The sequence below is a fragment of the Mastacembelus armatus genome, chromosome 21 (genome assembly GCF_900324485.2).
Source record: "Mastacembelus armatus chromosome 21, fMasArm1.2, whole genome shotgun sequence".
Lineage (NCBI taxonomy): Eukaryota > Metazoa > Chordata > Actinopteri > Synbranchiformes > Mastacembelidae > Mastacembelus > Mastacembelus armatus.
Window position 1 is genome coordinate 7,561,115 of NC_046653.1, and position 25,175 is coordinate 7,586,289.

General features: G+C 39.9%; 1 protein-coding gene across 8 annotated transcripts in view; it reads right to left on the reverse strand.

Annotated features, from left to right (window-relative positions):
* The window catches only part of LOC113123098 (neuropilin-2-like), a 96,121-nt gene extending 73,091 nt beyond the window's left edge, over positions 1-23,030 (reverse strand). For all 8 annotated transcript variants that reach the window (XM_026294885.1, XM_026294891.1, XM_026294889.1 and 5 more), the window contains exons 1-3: positions 22,038-23,030; positions 10,557-10,737; positions 1-16 (exon numbers count right to left, since the gene is read on the reverse strand). The exon at positions 1-16 is cut by the window's left edge and continues 166 nt beyond it. In XM_026294885.1, coding sequence (XP_026150670.1) covers positions 1-16; positions 10,557-10,737; positions 22,038-22,113 — 273 coding nt within the window. In that variant the 5' untranslated portion in view covers positions 22,114-23,030. The remainder of the gene's footprint in view (positions 17-10,556; positions 10,738-22,037) is intronic.
* Positions 23,031-25,175: the final 2,145 nt, after the last annotated feature.

Sequence of the window (25,175 nt, forward strand, 5' to 3'; positions counted from 1 at the left end):
CTCTACATAGTCATACCTGCAGAGAGCAAACACATATTTAATGAAAGCACTGATGGGGTATTTAGTGAAAGACAAGAGAGAAGACTTTCATTTGTTGAAATTGTTAAGGCTTCATGTGCAGTTTTGACACTGATGTTATAAATCTTTTTTTTTTCTTTCGTCTGACAGGAATTACATTGGTTTGGCTACAAAAAAGAAAGAATAAGTAAATTGTTTGCATCTATCAGTGTCTAGAGGGACTTCTGAACACAGAATTGCTATTAGCAGAAACATGGGTGTGATTACAATTCAAATGAATGCAGCAGAAGACATGGGCGCTTTACAGATGGTGGAGGAGGAAAAGAACCACCTGCATGAGGCAAAATAGAGAAACCGTTTTAAAATTCTGTAACTGCAATGTAATCGAATCATTATATAATCTAACTGCTACGGGCTTCATGGTCTACAGAACTTCATTTTATGGATTATACCTATATTATGGCACAAACAAAGGCTGAGGGAGGATGTGAGACGAAACGCTCCCTTTCCACCTCCATGAGGAAACAGTAGTGCCACATACTGCAGCTTAAATACAAAAGAAGAGTGATTCCACTGTTACACAACTAATTTACCTCACTATCTATTTCTTGAAGCAAATTACACATTTTATATTTTGAACAACCTGTCCAGGGTGGACCCCTGCCTTTCACCCAAAGAGAGCTGGGATAGGCTCCAGCTGATCCCTGTGACCCTGGTTAAGGAATAAGCGGGTATAGATGATGGATGGATGGATGGATGGATATTTTGAACACAATGGAATGCAGTGCCTTAAAAAGACAGCTGAACAAGTCACAAGAGACTTAAAAACAATAAAAATCTACCTCAAGTCTTCTCGCTGACTCAGTTTGCAACTTTGTCCAGGCCTAATTTAATAATGTTTGTAGTTCACCCCATGGGCTTTCAATCCACAGAAAACTTCTCATTTTCCACTTTTAAGAATGGATTTAGAGGAGTTCTGCATTTTCCTGATTACCCTTATTTTAGAAACATCTCACATTTTATTCCAGCCAGAGACTGTATTAACAAATAACCGATCATGTTAGTACTAAATGAAGAAGAGACAAATTTAATTAACTATGCCTCAGTGCACAAAGACTAAACACGTTAATAGAAATACCCACAAATGTTAGTACAGTGCTCTATTTTTCATGCACATGCAGTATGAACATTAAAATCATAACTCTCTACAGTATCACGTCCTCTGCTGTTGCTTAACAATACACATCTACCGAAAAAGCATCAAAGGTCGTCTTCTTCTATGATAGAAATGGACTGACTTGAAAGCTATTTTTATTCCTGTTTCTTTCATCTTTTCTGACCACAATTGTTGAGAACTATCTCCAGACTCCCAGCAGGAGTGTTGCCTCTGTGTCTGGATACCAAAGACACACCTGCCTGGCTCTAAATAGCTTCCTGGAAAGAAATTCCTTGAGAAAGCTTTCATGACAGAAGCCAAGAAGTTCCAAGTTAAATTAGACCAATTTTAATTAGGAAAAAAAAAAAAACGCCAGAGTCAGAAGGCCTCCCAGTGACGCAACAGATGAATTGATCATGTATCACAGGATGATAAAAAATAAAGCACATATCTTTTGTTGTTCCTGCTGTGCAGACACATTAAAAGGCATATATATAAAATGGGTAAAGTGTTTAAATTATTGGATAGCATCCTTTCACAACTTTGCATTTTATCAGCGCTGAACTGTGAAGCCAGAACACACACATATATGATGGTAACAATAAAAAATGAGGAAATCACAGACAGCAGGAGTGACTTTAAGACTTTAGAGACTAAAGACGAACCTGCTTTATGAAATCCTGTGCATATGCACAATATAATGTGTGTACAGACACACAAAACATTGTGTGGTTTTGCTGTGATCCTTCCTGTGTACTGTATCTGAAGTATGTGTGTGATGTGAGAAAATGTCATAATGAGGGTTATACATCACCCACTCTTCCATCATCCTTTTTGTTTACTTTGAGTAAACACCACAGTTAGGACCCAGGATGTCACAGCACTGTGCGTGTGTGCCTGCATCTCTCTGTGTGTTTGTGTGGACTGCATTTCTGAAGATCAGGCATTTAGTTGTGATGGTTGTGATTAGGGCTAGGTGCTGCATTAGGGAATGCATTAAGTCAAGGACTGTCCCTCTCAATTATGTCTGTGTGTGAGTGTGCGTGTGTGTGTGTGTGTGTGCGTGTGTGTGTGTGTATGTGCATATGTGTCACAGTTCCTGGCATACTTTCCCAAGAGAACGCCTCATCCCAGCGACAAATTTCTCCTCCTCTTTTCTTAAATGACAACTTTAACAGCTACCCGTACCCCGACAATCTCTTTTTCTTTCTCTTCCTGACTCACTCCTTCCCTAATTATTTGTCAGTGTTACACTATACAGAAATTTTCTTTTTTATTCATTGTCTTCCACCTTTTTTCTCTCTTTCCCTTTTCCCTATGAAGCATTCTCTAATGTGCTGTCGGGAAAATAATCAGCCAAGAGCCAGTGTGTGGGAGAGACAGAGGAGGCAGAGATGGGGGAGAGAGGAGATTAGAATTTGTGAATAGTTGAATTTAAAACTGCTTTACTTAACAGTGCAGATAGATAGATAGAACGATAGATAGAACGATAGATAGATAGATAGATAGATAGATAGATAGATAGATAGATAGATAGATAGATAGATAGATAGATAGATAGATAGATAGATAGATTGTGATCACATTAAAGTAGTCTCACACATTTGTTTTTCTTAAGTCCTGTTTCCCTGGGCTACACTAAAAAACTGCTTTTCAGTTTTATCCACTTCAGAGATCATTTAGATTTTCAGAAATTTAGCCAGACCAGTGTGAAGAGAACACGACACTACATTCACTCTGCCAGCTCCTCCTCTCAGACAGACAGAGACAGGTGTTATTCCATGGCTCCCTCCCTACAGCTCTGTGCCTTTAGTAGAAAGCAGGAGACTGTACACAGCTCCACTATCAGCGAACACATACACAAGAGACCTGCACAAACATACACTGTCTATTTCGCACATAACCACACCAATGCACACACAGAGCCTGTGGCCATGCATTCAGAAGGGTCTATAAGGGTGTCCAATCTGTCTCTGCATGTAGGAGGAACACAGCATTTAAAAAACTGTATAATCCCATCATTTTTCTCTCGCCTCCCCCCATGATGTATTTCACTGCAGCCAATCAGTGATTTGCCAAGACTAGCCATAGGAAATTACAGAAATCCTGAATTTGTTTCTCCCACATTTGTCTGTGAAATCCCCTTGTGTGTATGTGTGTTCAGGATCTTTCCCCTGGCCTACATGAAGCGCATAAAGAAAATGAGAGGTTGCTCCACCCAAATCTACAAAAATCTTTTTTTAAAATTCGTGTATTTCTGACTCTGGGGGGCAAAAAAACGTAAATGTTTCAGCTATGTCTTCTTGCTTACATGAAGACAGTAATGATAAAACAAGACATGTTCGGTAACATGGGTGGTTACAGATACAGACAAGGACATGCATGATAGATTCTTTTGTGTTGCAATGTGAAAGTAGAGACTGGAAGATTTGACATGTGAGATTTATGTTTGTGTGTTTTGGGGATAGGAGCAGGAAAGCTCTCCAAAGCCTGCCTGAAGTGAACCAGGGAAAAAGGAAAAAACACCTTAGTCTTAATTGCTTTTCACACATTCTCTCTCATTAGGTCAGGAGTTGTCTTGTTACACCTGCACATTTCTTTCAAATATCGGGGGTGCCCTCAGTGGTAGACAGAGTGTCTGAACTGCAGACATACAGTACACATGCAAACGCACTCAGACCTTTACAATGTGAAGGAAGTGAGAAACTTAAAAACTTAGACAATTTGTTTTAATTGTAGACTTGGAAAGACTCATCCATGCATTTATCTCTAGCAGGTTAGATTACTGTAACGGCCTGTTCACAGGGCTCTCAAAACGAGTTGTAAAGCAGCTGCAGTACATTCAGAACGCTGCTGCTCAGGTCCTGAATACAACCACATTACTCCTGTTCTCAGATCTCTGCACTGGCTTCGTGTCTTTCAGAGAATAGACTTTAAAACAGCACTGCTTGTGTATAACATGACTTCATGACTCAGCACCACATTACATCTCTGACATGTTGATGCCATATGAACCATCTCGAACTCTGAGAACATCAGGGACAGGCCTTCTGCTCGTGCCCAGTGTCAGGACTAAACTGGGAGAAGGAGCGTTTCAGTTCTATGCAGCTAAAACCTGGAATAGTCTTCCTGATGATGTTAGACAAGCCTCATCTCTGACAATGTTTAAGTCCAAGCTAAAAACCTTTCTTTTTAGTGTCACATATAACATATTACAACTGACAGTGTTTTATCCAAAGTGATTTATCTGCACTCAGTTTCCTTTCATTTTAATTTCACTATTCGCTGTATATTTTGATTTTTGCCTATGTACTTTTAACTAGTCTTTTATTGGTGCTAATGCACTTTGAATTACTCTGTGCTATATAAATAAACTTGCCCTGCCTTCAATTTAGGATTCATTTTTAGTTCTATAATCTGTTGCTGAGGGTGATTTTTTCTAACATATATTACTTCTATAATATTTTGTTTTTGTTTGATGCTGTTTTTCCCTACTATGTCCTTTTCTTGCTCACGTTTTCCTGAAAGGGAAGCGAAACCAACCATATCCCCATAGAAGGCTTTTTAGAGGAACTGAAACAGCCAACTATGAGTTGATTACATGCATACAAGGACAAACTTCCTGCTCAAGTCATGTGAATGGTACAATTCAGGCTACATTCCTATAGGAGATATAGAAAAGAGCTTCTTGGGGAAATAAAACTTTTTGAGCCTTTTTGAAAAAAGTTACAGAGTTTGTGGATTTAGCTGAGTCGTATGACTTCACTAGCGTTTCTAGCAGCACTGATAAAGCTCCTATAAGGGCGCCGCTACTTATCTTTCGTACTCCTACGTGCTATTTCCATGTATCTATGTCCTGGACACAAATGAATTTCCAATAATACGCATTCATAAGCCACCACAGACAGTATGATAAAGATAATGCCAGTGAGGGTATTCTTAATATTCACATTTAGTGAAGGAACACCTAATAGAAGCTGTAAAAGCCTCTTGCATCTTAGTGCTAAATTAATACTAGAGACCATTAGAAATTAGATACAACTGAAACCAATTCCATGGTCCCTTTGTATCATTTGTCTTCTGATGCAAAACCCCCTCAAATAGTCATTATAGTTACTGCTTCAGTCTAGTTTCTTAAAGCTGTTGGCAAGGACTCAAAAGATGTACTTACTGTTATTGCATAACAAAATATTCATAGTAAATTAATCAGAGTAAAATGTTAAAGCACTTGCTCTCTGTGTGTATCGTATGTCATGTGTAGAGGTAGTTAATAGTGCGTGAGGAGGACAACAGACTTCACTCTCATAAAGTAATAAGCCTATTACTCCAGTACAGTGTGTGTCTGTGTGCGTGTGTGTGTGTGTCTGTGTGTTTGCAATGTGGGTGGAGGGTGAGGTTAGCAGGGGCATGTGTGTGCCTGTGAAGGACTGACCCTGATCAATGTGTGTTAAAGGTATAATGAGGAATCGATTGGTTGTCGTGGAGACTATTGCTGGACTCCCTCTCTCACACACGCACACACACACGTACAGTACTGTCATTACAGTAACAGACATTGATCAGGTGGACCTTCAGGGCTTCAGGGATTGTCTGTATATCAGAGCACTGATATTATCATCACTACCTGTATTACCTGAGTGTCTGTGTGTGAATTTCCTAAAAAGTACCACAGTGGACCTTAACAAATCTTGAAATTTCAGACCTTTTTCTGTATCATTAGTCATCTTAATCAGTGGGGTTCAGCATTCAGTGGGGTTAAAGTGTGCTGCAATCTTTATGGACCTTGGGTTTTGTCCTCACATTTAGAAAAGCAATCTACACAGGAACGTGAACAGAGCAAGACTGAGCAAAGAACTCATTTGCTGCTTTTTCTTTTTTGAATCACAATATCTGACACTATACACTGACTGAACTAACAACAACAAAAACATAAGAAGGTTTCTTTTATTGTTGTTGACCAGCTAGAGCTCTTTTGCACAATCACGGACAGAAAAATTCAAATCTTTAAAATAACATCATTGAAGCTGTGAGGAATATACAAGCCGGTACGTTTTTGATTTACTTTGCTGATTTCCTGAATGCAGTTACTGCTGATGGTTATTTGTGTAGCTTGCTGAAACACAAGAGATTCTGTATTAACCAACAACAGGGGGGAAACAAAGAAGAAAAAGGTAATCTGATTGCTATCTTGGGGGTAAAAGCATGGTTCACATTATTCAGTGAGCATCTATTGTAATCACCATCTGAAAATGTGTCTGTTGAGGAATTTTGGTTCAGGTTCAAAGGTGTTCTCTTGGCTATTCTCACTGTAGCTTTCTAATAACATTACACTTCAGCTTTGTGCCAGGACGTTTGTCTGAATGTATGACTCCCCTGCTGGTAGAGTCACTGTGATGTTAATTCAAACATGCAGGCAGCTGCTAAATGTTCACAGCTGGTAATTGAACATCCACTGTTGCTCCACATCCTGTTCCGATCTCTGTCATATAGGCTCTTCACCTCTACCTACCATGCTTTTCTGCTTCTCCCCTAAGGCTAGTGTCACATCATATCACTCTGCCCTTTCACTCTTTTCTTGATCAGGTTCCCAGAGCCCTTGTTTTTGTGGTGAAATATGCCTCTGATTCGTCCTTATTCTAGTTTCCATCAAAACAGATGTTTTTGTTTACATTTACTGTATTTGCGCAAATGTGGGTTTTGAGAAGAGGACAGAAAACATGGACTCAAATGACTGATTGAAACAGAGTACAAAGACAAGGTCTAAATCATTAGTGAAACCATTAGCATTGACTGCTGCTTCTGTGTCATATAACTCACTCCTTAACTCACTGCTTTGCTCAATATTCATCTCAGCCACATACTGTAATTGTGAAGCTGCCCACCTGTCTTTTGTGCTTACAATGTATACAAGTATATTTAGTCCAAAATGCTCCTCTGTATGTGCATTTCTACTCCTGTTTATGAAGACTTATATTTAACCTCTTTACTATATGTGAGCATGTGCGGCCGCACCAGAGTGGGAGTAAGCCAAAAGAGAAAAAAATATGTGAGCATGTGGGTGCACAGTGTGTTTCTCATATCACATATCTCACATAACCTGTGACATCTGATTTGGGTGTAAGCTGAGGTAAAGGAGGACTGAAGAGGGTGCAGATTAAAGAGAAGATAAGAAAAGGTAATATATAAATGGCATATAAATGACAAATAGGTGCATTTTAGGGAGGAGGAGAAAAGAAGTGTGTGGCATTTGGCTTGCTGCCTGTTTATTCACAATGCTGAATAATGAACACTGCAGAAGGTAGTAGGGGAAAAGGGGAGAAGGACACATGGGAAAGAAAGAATAGAAACAGAGACATAAGATTAAATAAGGAGAGGTGATGAGGAAGGGGACATGCAGGGAGGAGGAGGAAAAAGAGGGTGGGACTTTAGAAGGTACAAGACCAAGTGAAAGATGATAGATGGGATCCATTGGAAAGAGGAGGAAAGGATAGAGGAAACAGTGAGGGAGAGGAGGTAGCTGTCAGGATGATTTGAGCATGCCCTCAAAGGACCCTGACGCTGCACTTTTCCCTAAGCAGCTGTGTGTGTGTGTGTGTGTGTGTGTGTGTGTTTTCTTTCCAAAACACTCCAAATAGAGATCTTTCTTTCAGAGACAGAGCAGTGCAGTGAGCAAAGCAGAAACTGTGACATAGAGAACAGACTGCAGCCTCCAAAGTAAAAAGGGTTTTGTGCCACTACTTTGACCTTAACTGTCCTATATATTACTACTTGTAGAATTTAATATCACTTACTGTCAAATGAATTTGCAGCAATTCCTTTCTTTGAATGCAAATACAACTGATTTTAGTGGCTTTTGCCTGCAGTATACCCAAGGAATGCAAGTGAAACATATTGTCAGAGACCTGAACTTGTTGACATGGGTCATTTGCAGGGTTAAAGCAATAGTTTGCATTTTGGGAAAGGCTTGCTCTATCCAAAGGTAGTACAGTTGATCTATATCAGCACTAATTAACAGGTTTAACCTTGTTTGACTGCAAACATCAACAAGTTGTGGTTTTATTGGAAGTTGTGTGACTACTGACTATTCCTTTGACCTCCTGGATATTGTCAGCCTACGGCAACTTCCTTCCAGTGTTTATCCAAAGTTATGGTGTCACATGGCTGTCGGCTCATATTTAACACACAGACGCGACACAGGAAGTTCTCCTGAAGTAAAGAAGACATTTCTTGACACACATAAACACTACAGTTACACCTGTCAAGTGGAAACTAAAACGTGTACCAGTGGTGGACTGATGTGGTGCCACGGTGCCTGTATTGTGATTGGAAAAAGGAGGTCATGGTGAGTAATGACTGGCTGTGGCTACACTCAGAAGAGTTTTTTAATCAGTCTTCCTGTTCATCTCCCTCACTTCTCTCAGCTGTCTCCCTGCACTTAAATTATTACAGCATATGAATCTTAATGAAAACATCTCTCTCTCTGACCACCTCTCCATCGATTTTAAATGCAGAGCCAGCAGAGTGCTTGACAAAACGTGATGCATTATAGATTACATCTTAAATCACAATCAGGGCCCTAATAGATGAGACTGTGTCAACATAGTGAACATGTGCACCCGTATGCTCTCTGCATGACCAGAACAGTGCTGTGTGTGTGTCAGTGTATGGGAAACGCTGTTATGACTATATTACAAATACATGATGATTCAAGAAAAATTGGACTAGTTAGACGGACAGATGTGTGTCAGAAAGAGAAAGAGATTTGACAATCAGAGAGCGAGAGTCGCCAATGTGTGTGTGTTTGTGTGTCAGGTTTGTTGCTAATGTTACTTGACCATGTACAAAATGGATGAGAGGAAGAGAAAGATGTATAGAGAAAGAGTAAGCATCTCATGCATCAAGCGGTTTGACAATGAAAATGAGTAAAAGGAAAAAAAAGTAAAACTGAGAAAATGAGGAGGACATGGGGACAGACAAAAAAGCTAGTTTTTTTATTTTATTTTTGCTGTTTCCCCAGCACAGTGTGAAATTAAAGCAAAACAGAGCAAAGCACAGTGGGTCTTTTGAACCTTTGGGCCTTTCAACAGACAGACAGTTGGTGAAATATTGATGCTTCAATTCCAACACAGAAATGTCTGAATGATTTTGGTATATCTGAACTGGGAAATTCACCTATCTATAATTGATACACCTCAAATGTTAATAACTGGATGGGAAAGCACCAGAACAGAGACATAATGGGAGAAGGGGAGAAAAGTCAGCAGTCTGTGTGTCCCTCTGTTTGTCTGAATCTCTTGCCTGTAATAGTGCATTAGTATCTGTAGCCTCTTACATTGAAAAAGCCCATTAAATGGCTGGGAGCCAGTGTTTTCTCCCTTTATTGAGGGATGGATTTACACACTATGACGCCCCACAGGAAGGACCATTTACAATAAGGCAAATAGTAGAAAGACTTAATAAAAAATAATATGCTATGTTTGTGTGTTTTGTGTCTGTGATTTTTACTTTGATAATTTCCCTTCCTGAGCACTTTCCACATTCTAAAATGAAATACATTTCTTGTTACACCTAGAGCCATCTGTGCAGAGGGGAATTTCTTTTTAGACAGCCCATTTTTTTCCTTGCCATTTTACAGTATTGAAAATGGGCCAGAAATCAATACACAGTTATGTATTGTGTGATATATAAAATTATCTATCAGCCTCCTAATCCTATTGTCATTGTTTTATCCCTTATTTTGTACCTTAAACTTGTTTAAAATTCCTTCATATTCCTTTTTAAAGCATCACGTAACCTTGTTTTATTAAGATTTTTTACTTAACTTAATGACCGCTTCTCCATCATTTGGTCTGAAACCTAAAGTATCTCTCTGCCAGCATTTCTCCACCATTTCCCAGCATGTCTGTTTATCTCTGCTTCCTGTATTTTTATTTCATGCTGTCTAAGCGCCTGCCTTTCTTTCAGACTCACCATGCAACTTAAGCCAAACAGCTAAAAACAATGATGGACACCAAATCCTCTAATCTGTCTTAATTCTGTCGAAGTGTGAAAAGCATCCTGGAACAGTAAATGTGTTGTAATTAGACTCTGATAATTAGAGACAAGGGACCTAGGGAGGTCCCAAAGTGATTATTATGGGATGGCTAAAGCCAAAGAAACAGGAGGAGAGTGGGCTGGAGTTCGCCAAATACACCCAACAACTGTCGCAAAGAGGAACAGGCTGGTGGAAACAGAAAATCCAGAGAGAAAGATAAGTAACTGCAACTTCTTTCTTTAGTTGCAATCTAACCTCTTAAGCAACTTTGAAGATTTAATTGTTTTATTCAAGTCTTGTTCTTTAAGCTGTTTTGTTTGCCATCTCATTCATCCATGCTGTCCTTACCTGCAGTCCAATTTTTCTATCTCAAAGTGTGGGTTGAAGTTGAGAATGATTCGCTGTGAAGGCTCAGGGGCTGTGATGATCCACTGACAGTTCTGATGAGGTGGATACTCCAGTGGGTAGCCAGGTGTGGTGATATAACCAGCATCACTAGCATCTAAATAACCACCACATGGCTCAGATGCTAGAAAAGAAGAGAGAAAGATGGTGGAAGCAATGTTAGTCAATGCAATCATCTTACATATACATATGTTTATCTTCTGTGGTCAACAACCTCACCTGGCGCAATCTATGAAAATCTTCCAATACAGGTATTTAAAGTGTTAAAAGTTTAATGTTTAATATCTCTTTCATTTAAATACACAGGTTCACACATTCAGTGAGGTCACAGATTAGTTTTTCCAAATGTTAAAAACACAGCAAAGATGGGATGATTGGAAAATCAAAGGGCAGAGGTTAAAGGAACTATAGGAAGAAAAAGAAAAAGAAAAAAATAGTTATTAAAAGAGAAAATTTTACTGGAGAATAATGGGATATACAGATCAGCTAAGCATCCAATATTAACACAAAACTATAATAACTTCCCTTGCAGCAGCCAGTATAAGTCTGAATTATCATCAGGGTCAGTGTTGTTTGCATATCAAGTCTGACCAGGAATATGTCTACACACTGAACTGACTAAACCAAACTAATTTAACACATATTTGTTCGTCATGCATGATGTGACACTGGGAAAAGGGGAAAAACATAAAATACTGATAGGAGATGTATTTGCAGAGACAGGATATGAGACACAAAGAAGTGTGTGTGTATCTGTCTCTGTATGTGTGGAGTCAAAGGTCAACGCAGCATCATAACGTACAAAGAATCCATTCTGACCCAAGACGCACACATGCAAGCACGCACTTATGCACACATACACACACACGCACACACGCACACACACACACACACACACAGCTCTCCAGATGCCATAGTTACTGTCATAGAGCAGATCCACTTGCCAGCAGTCATATGTCTGTGTCATACCATAAACAATGCTACTCATTCACGGCCGTAGATGCACCCTGACATAGATGGGTAACTCATATATATCTGTGACACCCAACAGCCAAACACACACAGCTCTACTGTATTACATCTGTGGTGTCCATTGTGCACCATGCTGGCTACTCTTTTTGACTGACTGCACAGGCAGTCTATATGAGTTCAACTGTTTATGATCTGGAAAACTTAACTTAAACCATCATGGTGGAGATGCGATAAGAGCAATCTTTGTTAAGTTCAAGCACTTCCAATATCATGCTAATGTATGAGCCACAAGAGGAGACCCAAAGAACTAAGATTTACTCATTTAACAGTCCAGAAATAACACTCAAGTAATTATACGAAGTCCTTCAACACTTTCAGAATGATGACTTATTTTAAGAAAAGTACATATCTTAAAAGTTTAAGTAGACTATTACTTTTTATAGAAATAATTTTTCCAAGGAATATGTCTGCATATGTGTAATTGCATAGTATATTTTGGTCCAAAGAAAAAATTTCAACAAAAATGTTGGGAAAAAACGATGACCACAATGGACCAGGTTATGCTAATAAAAACAGCATCTGTGATAGTCTGGTGCATGCTTGGATATAAAGTATTTGGCCAGTGAGCAACTCTTTAAATAATTCTCTGTTTAGTGGGGAAAAAAACAAACTCTTACAGTCTGTATTCCTTTTCGATTAGAACTTCTAGAAAGAGAAAAAAGTGAGGCAGAAACTGTAGAAACTGAAGAAATGTTTTGGCCTATGAGTCGACGTGTTATTTATTGCCACATATCACATGGTGATATAGACAAGGAAAACTACTCAGCAGAATACAACATGTTTTAACACTATAAATAGACAAGCTACTGTAAACCTACTCCAGGAGATGTCACACTTGGAAATATTAACACACACACACACACACACACCCTCACACACACACACACACACACACACACACACAGGATAAACACTTTATCAGACACCATCGTCAAAACAAACTGAAATAGAATAGCTGCAAATACTGTATGCATGTATCTTACTGACAAGAACCAGTAAGCTGTGGAGGTCCGACCTCAGGACACAGCTCATAATAGGAGTGACACTTTACTTTCTAAAATCCACTGTGTACGTCACATTGTCTGCAAACAATTACCATTCATCCCTCTGTATCTCTTGGTCGCTCCTTCCTCCATCATGCTGCAAGCCAGCTTGTCTTGTCAGTGCCCTCTTATCTGTTTCCAATCTCCCTAGTGAAATATGGTAATACAGGAGTATAGTTACAAAACCTGTGTAACATGGCCAGGCGCATTTAATCTCAGCACCACCTGGATTAGTGTTTAACAACTCTGGAATCTCACAGCAGCATCAGCCAAACACCCTTTTAGCACACCACTTAGCTAACAGTATCTAATGAAAAATCTTGGATATGCTGACAGGCAGTGCAAGTAGGAAAAAAAAAAATCTAGGATTGTGAGAGAAATCTAACTAATCAATACTAATTTAACTAATGCAGTCTTTGCATGACTCTGGTAGAAGCAGGGAAGCTTTACTCTCTTTTTTTCATTCTAAGTTTCTACTGATCATATATGAGTTTCTGAAATATCATGGGGTTTTTTTTTCATTTTTTTCTCCCCTTCTGGCTCTTTTCTCACCTCTGGCATTGCAGCGATAAAGGCAGCACCTCCAAGTGTCTGATGAATAAGGCTCATATGACAGAGAGGCAGATGCTGTGTGTGCAAAATATTGTGTCTGTTCTGCTTTAAGGTTCTATTTATCTCTGGACAACACACACACACACACACACACACACACACACACACACGCAGACACACACACACACACACGCAGACACACACACACACACACACACACACAGACAACGTCATTCAACAATTATCACATCCAGACAGGGCAGAAGGTGAAAGAATTTGCTGATGGATGACATCAAGTCCTCTTGTCTGAGGTGCCACTGAGGGCATTTGACATGTTTGTTAATTTTGCGCAGCATGCGCACAGATACACACACTGAAATGATGTTGAGGTGAAGCTCATCAGACATTATAATAGAGTTTCTGCAGTGAAACATTCTTTCGTTTTGGGAGAGACAACTAACTGCATCTTTGGGTACATATATACAGCCTTGAAAGTAAACCTATAACAATGAAATTCCACACAGACGTACCCTTGGCAACAAAGTGCAGTGTGTGTGTGTGTGTGTGTGTTAGAAGAAATGCTGACTTGGGAAAAAACTGAATTCATGTCAAGAATTATCAAACAGGTAAAACAGAGAGAAAAGTGAGGTAAGGGAGAGATGTCAGAGGGAGAGATGGAAAAACAATTTTAAACCTGAAAGCAAAAACAGATTATTGCAGTATTGAGGAAAAAGGGACGAAGGAAAGAACCTCAGGATAAGCTGAAAAATGAACCACATCAAAACATTACCATTTTCTCACTGTCTGCCCCTCACAAAACTCTCTAACACTTCTCCCTTCTTGAAACCAGATGTCACAAAAAGGCAGATTTTCTCTCAGCCTGTTCGTATTGTGAGCATATATTCACAACAAACGCACAAACACAAATTGTTTGTCATCCTCTTAGACATCAGTGAATTGAGGTCACACACACAATTGTGCTTTCATTCCTTGTGGGGACTTACATTTATTTCCTGGAGACTTGCCATAACCCACACCATAACCACTAGTTGCCTAACCCTAACCCTCACCCTCACCCTAACCTTAACCTGATCCTAAACCTAACCTTTCACCAACCTTACACCAAATCATACTAGCATACTAGCATACTTTACATGGTGGGAACCAGCTTCTAGTCCCCACGAGGAAGGCCTAGTCCCCACAGTGTGAGTGTGTAAGCAGGTTTTGGTTCTCACAGTGTGAGTAATACCAGGTATACACACACACACACACACACACACGCACACACACACACACACAAGATAAGCAGCAGTAAACGGTGCTAAGCAGTCAGGCAGGGATATGAGACAGGTCACTGCATTATTTATGGCTCTCCACCACGTTTCGTATTGCATCCTGATAACACCTATTCAGCAACTTTTTCCCACTTGCACACATCTCAATAAAAAAAGACACAGGTGCAATGCACCCATATGGAAATGTAATAAAAACTGCTCAAAGTTACACACTTGTAGAAAAGCACACACACCTCTACGTGGAGATGCTTTGCAAAATTAAACTAGATGATTGTTTGTTGGCCCCAATTGCAAATTCCCTGACCTTGTTTCTAAGCTCTCATATAGATTCATTTTCCCTCTGAGCAGGGAGTCTGATTTGACTCTAAAGAGACATTTTTCAGCCTGTCACAATCGATTTGCTTGTCTGCATGAACTTTGTTAATGTGTCGGACCAGAGCACACATTCATTTCTGTTGACCAGAGCCCATAATGAATTAGTAGTTTTAGTGGTTCATATTTGCATAGAAAAGTGAGAAAGTGTGTCTCACCCCAGTAACCAGAGGGCTTGTTAAATAGGAGGCCATTATTTGGCACATCAACCTATTATTCACCAATACTGGCCGCAATACTCACAGTCACTTTCTCATTATTGTATGACCTTGTTGGAAACAGTTCCTCAAATTTAACAATCAATAAACTCTAAACATCTGCATCACAGCCCAAGGGGAAAAATTCTAATCTTACATTGATTTCAGTGCATTTTTAACCATTTACAATGCATTTTCACTATGGTAGCTTGGAAAATGCTTCAGGCATTGTTACTTTAAACAGTGGAAATCATAAACAGTAGATATCTACATTTGTATTGAAGTTTTGTACATCTACAAATAAGAAAACACAAAAACAAACAAAAACAGGCTAAAATGTTTTCTTTGGCTCAAAACCAAGGAGCTTTTAGTCACCGAAACCTGGGAAACCTCACGAATGGACAGAAAGAAAGGAGCAACAGAAAAGGAGAGAGAGAAATGCCAGAACATCTGTCTCTCATCACTGGAAAAAAGAAGGTCAGCAGCTCTGAAAAGCTCACTGGACAGAAAATACAACTAAAGTGCACACACACACAAACAGGTGGGGCTGTGCTTTTCTACAGGTGCCCTGCATTACGCGATGGTGGAAAAGTACAGTGTATGTATGTGTGTGTGTGTGTGTGTGTGTGTGTGTGTGGTGTAAAATACAGGGAGGGATGATGGAGAACTACAAAGGATATGAGCAACAAAAAGAATGATGGGGAAATGGAGTGAAGAGAGACAAGGATTCATAAAAAAGAAGAATGACTGTAATACAGAAAAAGAACTGAAATGAGAACAAGCTTCTAAACTCAAAAGAAAGACTACCTGAATAGTGGGGCTTTAGAAAGTAGAGAGATAATATTGGAGTGGGCAAAGGAAGCTACTGAGAGTGATTTAAGATCAGTAACAGGGAAAGCAGCAATGACCAGCTGAAATCTTTTTAAAGGAAAAATGAGAAACAAGACAAAAAAATGGTGAAAAGTGAAAAGATAATGTTCGAAAATGACTGGTATTAACCTAATTCCATGCTCCTACAGATGTTGTACCAACCAGGCAGAGTGGACAAGTGAACTACTAACTTCGATTTTTATACGTTTGATGAAATAACTGATTTGTTAAAAATGAATAAGCTCCTAGCCTACACATTATTCAAACAGTCCTTCAAGGTCAACGACTGAATACACTCTTTGTTCACCGCTCTATAGCTCACGCACACAAATGTTTTCGGACCTGACGCTCCTATTTGCAGTAGCATGACCTCTTCCCAGTGTCTATGTCATTCAATCAACCTTTGACGTGAACATATACAGTACATATGTTGTTTGGGGGCACTTACTGAAATTACTATTTCTGGTGTTAGCCTTGAGAGGACAGTCTCACAGTATCAGGTATGATCATAAAGGTCCTTGAATGGCCCTTTATTATTTGGCTTTGATACCCTATAGAACAGAAAGGCCCCATATTTGCATCTGGGTTATTTAACTTCAGTTAACATTAAGCATTTATCATAGCTTTGGCCAAAGGGTCAAGGGCTATGCAAACTAATAATTCAGATAACACAACCAGGGCATTTTATGTATTCACCAGTTCATTTATTTATTTATTTACTTTATAAATAAGGGTTAAATACATACAGGCCCTCATGCAGTAGATGTCTAGCATTCCTAAACAGTTTGAGCATGTTGTCTAGTGAAAAAAAAAGTATTAAAAGCAAATACTAAATGTGATATGTCACCATTTTAAGATGCGTATAAACTGTTACAGCCCATGTGAATGGATCTCTGTTAACCATTGTTCTCTTCCAGGCAGAGAAAACAAGTATGAGAAAACCACAGATTAACAGAGTCAGAGAGAACAGGCAGAAAGTGGGAAAAAAATTAAAACAGTAAAGAGATTTCCCATCATTGAAATGCGGAGCGAAGAAAAGGCGAGGAATGTTTCTTAATCGGAGCGAGGGAAAACACTGACATTGAGAGATTTGGAGAAAGAGACAGAGTGTGCTATTAAAGGAGAGGTGAAGTGCCATGAAATGAGGAAAACAACTGGATGATTCAGCATGAAGGGAGAGAGAAAAAGGAAAACAACCTATGGCCTTGCACGGCACCGCTCTCGAGGGACTGCTGAGGACACAGAGGGCTTAGCTGGTACACAAACACACACACACACACACACACACACACACATTCTGCATGTAAAAATTTAAAAAGCAGTGAGGACTGACAAATATCCTCATTTCAAAGATTTCCATGATCTCCCCGTTCCTCTGTGGACATTTTTTTTTTCTCACAAAGGTACATTACAAAAACACACCAACACACAGACACACACAGATCTCCCCATCTTCTCTAATTACTCAAGTCATTACTAATGGCCAATAAAGACACTAAAATACTAACAGTTTTACTAATGACATGATAACTGTAATTAGAACATCCTGCTGGACCCACTAATTGTCCTTTCTCTTTTACAGACAAGCAAGAGAGAGACAGAGACAGAAAGAGACTGTGCAGCAGGTTAATTGACCTAATGTTTATTTGCTCACCGCAAACTAGGTTGTTGATGTCACTGGAGCAGCCGCTGTGTTGTTAGGCCATTATTACTCTAATGATCAAAAGTCTAATGTCTTCTCATTTGAGCCACAGATTTTTTTTTTCTTTTAAAAGTTGTCTGGCTATTTATATATATATATATATATTTTTTTTTTTTTACAGAGGGCATTATTAGACTTTTAAAAAATGAAGAGAAAAACACAGCAGCCGTCTGGATCTCTAGATGAATGAGGATAACCTTTAATCCTGAAACCTGGTGGAATACACCTGCTGCCTGCAAGATAATTAAAATTAAATCAGTTTTGAAGGAAGCCTCCTGCCGGAGTGTCACCTGCCAGAGATTAACATTCTCAGTTGTCACATACAAGATTTTAAAGAAGCGTCACAGTACAGAGAGCGCTCGAAATGTTTTCATTTGAGCTGGCTGCTTTTTATATACTCTTAGTGGCCTCTGTGATAAATAGTTTTAGACTTATCCAATAAATTGCATCTGTCAAACTATCTTTTCAGTTATAATGTCATTTTATTTTAACCAATATGATTAAATAGACAACTAAAGCCTTTGTCTATGGGATAATCAAAATATATATTAATGACATCCTGTACCTTGGCCAGGAAGGCACTTGTGCTGGAAAGGGGAGAGTTATTTATCTGAGTTAGTTTACTGCAGGTGGTTTCACTCAGCTTCTGCTTCACACTCTGCTGCTTCCCTCTTATTTCACCATTATACCTCTCCTGCTCTCTCCTGCTGTTTCTCCATCACCCGCTCTCTTTTGTAATCCCAAACACTTGGGATACCTTACGCTCTCCATCTTTATCTAACTCTTCATCTCTGCTTACTGCTGTTTTTAGTTAGTTCATTGTTTCACTGTACTCTTCTGGGATGGATGTTTACAAATCATGCCAGTAAAGGATGATAAATGACTTCATGTTGTAATTTCCTGCCTTGAGTATCAGTGAATTCTTCAGTACACCTAACAATGCAGCAGTAATAAAGAACAACTGTAATGGGGACAAAAACAATTAGAGGAAAATTACAAGATATTATGGGAAATGCACAGAAATGCATGCAGCAATGAGCTGATTTCAGACTCACTAATTACGCTTTCAATGTATAACTGACAGCAGTATATTTTACATTCGCTCACTGTTTCTTGTGGTGTTATCTGACTATACATTATACACTTATTTATATTCTTCCTGAAGCACACTCAATTTTCATATGCACTGAGTAATTATGCACAAAAACACAAAATTCAGTGAGTGAAATAGACAGTTAAATTCATAATTATAGAAGAGAATTAGTGTTATATGTATAAATAACTGGTCTTTTCTAACACCAACTAATTACACATAATGGCTGCCTTAGTGACTGTGAATCAGTTCATTATATAGCGAGCTAAAACAGGGTATAACCCCATTGTGTGACCAGATAACACAGATGGTTTGTTTTATCAATGGCCAACTGAAGCTGACAAAGCATTACAACCCACAACAATGTAACACTTGATTATTACAAACCTGACGAGGCCTCGAGTTATGTTAGATGTGGGGCTAAGGCCTGGGGCTAGAAACAACATGCTCAGGAAATGTGCACATAAAGTTATACAGTAGCAAAAGACTTCTGTAGCACTGTGATGAAGCACTTTATAGTTTACACTGTAAATATATGCTGCTGCCTGCTTTGGCTCATGCAGCTGCATTTAAAGCAATCCCATCTAAAATGCATAGTTTTAAAAATTAGTTAACCTATCTATGTCTGACTAACCTACATACAGATATATATGAGTGGAAATGTTTACTTTTTTTGAAAGGGAGTGAAGGCCATTAGAAAACTAGTCTCATAAACCAGTCCTTAATGTATACCTGTGGGCAATTCATTCCAGTGCTTCTTACACTCTGTATCACAGTGAGTCTCTTTCAACATCGAGCATATTTCAGCAGAGACACTATAGAGGCAGACAGCTGGTCTTGAGTGGCCAATTATGTCCGTTTATCTCTCTTCTAGGCACAGCTGTGATCAAACGGAATAAAGAAACAGGATCAAACAGCGAGACTAAAAATCATTCTTCCGTTTCGTTCACTTAGTTTTGCAGCTTCCCTCGGCCTGTTTGTTTCTGTTACTTCCTCCCCTGCATGTCTAAACCTGCTCACTTGTCTCTTTCTCTATATATACACTTCTAAGTCACTATGCTTTCCTTGCTCATCTCTTCGGAGAGAACAAAACAGAGGCATCTGTTGAGGTTTACTGCAGAGGAACCTTAAGCCTGTTTTGCAGACTGTGTGTGTGTGTGTGTGTGTGTGTGTGTGTGTTCCAGTAGTTCTCAAGGCAATAGAGGGGAGCTTGAGGGAGTCCTGAGAAACATTCAAGTTCATCTATAGCCCAAAGATACTCTGTTGTCAGAAAGATAACTAGACATCAACAAGTCCTAATAAGGAAATAGGAGGTTTGTACCACTCACAATGACACATTTTACTGTTTGATGGTGGTGAGATGTGGTTATTTTTACTAGACTGATAATGGCAATAGTTAAAAGAAAGATTGTGGTCAGGGTAAAACAGAACAATGATGACTAATGGTACAAAGACAGGGAATGGAAACTCTGGTCAAAAACACTTTGTTCATTCACCCTGAATGCTGCAGTTTCTTCATAAAGTTCTCCTCTACTATAAGTACTTCACCTGATCCTCCAGGGTTTGTGTTGAGTATTTAAAGCTGACAATCAAATGACCAGGTGCTATTTGTGTAGGTAGGACAATCTCAGAAATATAGGTTTTACATTCAATGACAGCATCCAAATCACATGGGGATAGCTACACAACAAGTATTTTCTCACAACCAAAGTGAAATGAAATGCAAAAGACATGCCTCCATTGTGCTCGCTGTGCACTCTTGTTTCTCCAAAACAACATTTGGCAGAGAGGCCACTCAATCAGAGTCATGAGATCAGCAAAAGCCTCTGCTTGCCTCCTAAATATGCTCTAAATCAATAAAACCTAGAATGCAGCCAACTTCTACAGCGCTGCCACTTATCATTTCCCATTTTGGCAACTTATGCACAGACACACACTTGTATCTGTGTTAGATATGAGAAAACATTAGAAGCAGTCAATTTGTCTATGTGATAGAAAAGGTTTTCACCCTTATCGTTTATATTTTCTCTCTTTTGACTGAAAAATATAGTATTCATCCTTCCTTCTGAAATTATGGAAATACGTGGAGTACCTGTTGGTTAAACCACTGACACGTTTCCCTATAAACCTACACTCCCCACATCACAGCAAATTTTGACCTAGATTCATAGCAAATAGACTTAAAGGCTTTTTCATGCAGCAGAGGCGCCCACTCCTCTAAAACAGTGTTGTCCTCCCTATGCGTAAAGGTTGCATGAGACGCAGAAAGATTTATGAAACAGAGCAGTGCCCGTACCCGTGCTGGCTCATCACATTTAGTAGACGGTACAGAGCAGAACTTGTACGTTTCTTAGATCAGAAGTTGTTTTTATATACACAAGGATAAATTGCGCATAGGTGCAGTTGCAAACCGCATCTCTCACACATTCCGTGGCGACGGAATTAAGGGGCTCGGACCTGTGCGCCAACGAAGCGCCAGTGCTGGCCTCCTATAGACGGAGAGATGCCCGGTCACATTCACCGCCGCTCCTCCGCACAACCGTCCGGACTATTTAAAATGATTTCTCTCCATGCAAAGTTTTGAGAGCATTTCAGGAAAAACTCTTTCAAAGAAAACTACATCGCAGTGACACATTATGATATAAAACAAGTGCGATGATTAAACTCCAGTGAGCTGCTGCCCTACAGACCATTCACACTGACATTAGTCGCGATAAGTATATTATAGGAACATTCCAGTGACTTTTCATTATTGGATAGCTCTCCCGAGAACAGCCATCGATTCAGCTGCGGATTTAAGCCCACAGCGCATCTCTAAGATGTTGTTTAAGAGGACAAAAATCAATTCTGATACTAAGCCAGGACGGAGTGCAACCAGCAGTGGTGTGGCACGATGAAAACGTTACTGATGATGGTGACACGTTATCTGTAATATCGCCTCGATGTCTTCCAGCAAAACGAATTAAGGCTTTCATTTGGGGAAAGAAATAACAGGTTTTGTATAGGTGGGTCAGTGATTACAAGTTGTTTACTCACTTTTGTGTGTCAGTGGAATAGGCTGTGCAGAGTTACAAGAAGACAAGTCCTGTAGTTGTGTTAAAATCATATATATCAACCCACTTGAAAGGACGTGATGTCTGGGGGACTGTGTGGTCATAAAATACTTCTCCTAAATGATTTTTCTTCTTCTGAAAAGCGGTTTAATTTGCATCTAGCACCTGCGTGTGAGTCTCAGATTTTAAGCGGACAGCAAAACTGTCAAACTTACCTCCTTCCTCTGCTTTGACAGTTGCAGGCAAAAGAAAAGCCAGTAAACATCCACAGAGACACATGAATAAATCCATCTTTTCCCGTCAAATATGGAGAAAAGGCCTCTTCTCCTCGGGTTTATTCAATTTGTGTGAGAGACAGCTGTAGTCCAAAGTTCCCGTTTCCCTTTTCTTTCCCACAGTTTTCTATTTCTCTGAAGCGCATACGGCTCGCGGCCAAAATCCACTTGAAATGCCGGGCTGCCTTCGCCGGACTCTCCAACAATATGAAGTTGGCTAAACCCACTATTTGTATGGGTTGTGTGAGTGTGTGACGCCACTGCTTTTCTCTTAGAAACTAGCGCGAATTGAACTGTAATCAGCGTAATATAGCGGCGAAATCCATTTCTGTGCGCGCAATCGGCAGCACACTGTCCCGCTGTCAGTCAAAACGCGCATGGGAAAATAGACCGGTGACAGACAAAATCACAAGTTTCAAACAAAGTAGAACTTAATGGTTGAAACCACCGTTAGCCACCAGAAAACATCTACCATTAAGTCTTTCAAAATTTGAAGAAGTAACACGAGTCTTCAGCTCGATAAAACATTTCAAAAAGATTTCGCTCTGGTTCACTTTCAAAGTGGCGCATTTACTTGGTAAAAAAACATGTCATTTTGTAAGAAAAAACATTCCCTCCTTTGTTTTTCCTCTTATTATACTGTCCCGTTCTTGCGTAAAAGATAACACAAGATCTCCCGGAGGATGCAGCTCCGGTGTGCGTGCGTAAAACCGATCGAGAGAATCAGCGTGCAGTCTCCCCGCTCTCCTCCTGCAAACTGTGCGTTTCTTCGCTGAAACGCGCTTTTCCGTGTCTTCCCTCTCTCTCTTCTTTGCGCTCAGTATATGTCTCTCTATCTTTCTCACTCTTTCCCTCTCCCGGCAGCTCCGACAGCGCACTCCTTCCCCTCCGATCTCCACCGGGTTTGTGGCAGCGAGTAGGACTGCTCACTCAGTCCCCTGCTTCGGTGTGTGTGCGCGTCGTACGCGCGCACGTGTATCGGATTACAGTAGACACCTCGGCCCGCCTCCATACAGCCCCTCGCTGATTAAAGAGCAGTTTCATCTCCCTCTTACTCCCTTCGTTCTCTCTTTTGGACTCACCCTCTCTTACTTTCCTACATATCCTTCCCACTCTCTCCCTCTTTCATTTTTACCAAATGTGTCTGTTGCCTTTCTCTCTTTTACCTCCCATTTTCCCCTCTCTCTATCTATTCTCTCTTCCCTCTTCCCATCCTCCTCTTTCACTCGTCCATTCTCTCATTTTCTCCCAGCTACTGAAAAGAATAGAGGGAGAAGAAAGGCAGAAAAAAGAGAGAGAGGAGGGCCACAGCACAGCTTTATGAGCAGTGCTGGGAGTTTTAAAAGGGAATCTGGTGCATTACAGCTGAAACACCGAGCAAGTGCCTGTTTAAATTAATCAAATGGAAAGGAATCTGATGGGTAACAATCAATCAACAAAATATATTACTGTGGCACTAATAATCTATGAGTTTCTAACAACATTAAGAGCAGAGCTCTATGAACGGTGTACATGTCAAGCAGAGCAGCCATCCTGGCAGGAATTATTGAGCTTCTAGATGTGAACATTCATGCACAGCTTTGAGCACTCAAACATACAAACACTTCTCTACAGGCTCATGCAAAAAAGCTGTTTACCAAGGGCACATGGGTCAGTGGGGAACTGAATCTAAACAATGGGCTGGGGATAGACGGCAATACAATGCTGGCACACGCACGCACAGATTGAATGACAAATAGCCTGGGAACAAAAATATATATAAGGTGCCTGGGTTTCTGTTGAGCTACTGAACAGGCACAGTTTAAAACCATACTACTATTTCACTCTCTTTCCTTCCTGGTGCACACACACTTTGTCTTTCTCATGCGCGCTTTCCCAGTATTATAACACAGGGAGAGTGTCAGTGGGAGGTGTGTTTCAGGGCCTGTAGCGACACCAGAGCTTGTGGTCTGAAAAAGTAACTGAATCTTGGCTGTCTCACTGCCTTCCCAGGACACACCCTGCCACACATTCACGCACAAATGCGCAGGCATACAGGCCATAATAACACAGCTGAACTCACCATTGACCACTCAGTAGTTACCACTCAGGGTTATCTCATGGGAAAAAACCTTCTGAAAACCTCTTTTTCTTTAAGGACAGAGGATGAAAACAGAGTAGAGGCTTTTTCAAGTGATATTTTTTTTACAGCCCTTCAAACTTTTCTGACTTTAGATTTTATGAGAACAAGTAAGCTTAAACTGTGATATATGATTACATATCTCCAGTCACCATCCTGATCAAGGCACACTGGAATGCAAATTGAATATTTTCTCAATTCTTCATCAGTTCCACTTTTACTGTAAAAGCCCTACAAGCAGACAGGTGAATCTCTGATCGGAGTACACAGAGACATGCATACTGTACACGCCGTTAAACTGTCACTCAGATGTTGGTCTGAAGGTATTAAGTTCTTTTTCCATGACAGGCTGGTGTGTGTGTGTGTGTGTGTGTGTGTGCGTGTGTGTGTGTGCTAGCCAGAGAGAGACCACTCATTCCCCAGGTCCCTGCAGCCATATGACCTCTGTAACCTGCACCTCTCTCCCCTCTTGCTTCCCTCGTCCTGTGTCTATCCACTGAAATTAAACCCTCCCTGGCCCACTGGAATCTGTTGAAAGCACAGAGAAATCACATGCTAATATCAATCTAACATTCCTCTGAGCTGTTAGCGCTGCAGTTTGTGAAAATTTCTTATATTGAGCATTACAGAAAAAGGTAGATGTGCTGCTGTGTCAGTAATCTGCCTGAGATATTAAACAGCAATTTGCCACTGTTCCTATTACAATTCCAAAATTGCTTTTGAATATGATTTAACAATCATCATTTTGAAGTTTTAAAGATTTCAATTTTTCCATTTTTTACAATCCATGGAGAGGCATTCAAGTGAACTGATGAAAACAGTGCACCACAGCAACTCCAGTTTTTGTTTCACATGGGTGTAAAGTATGATAAATGCAAAATGTCTCCTAAAGTTTAGTATTGACCAATTGGAAGGAAAGATTTGGATGGGAAAAGGGAGCAATAACTTCACTCCACATG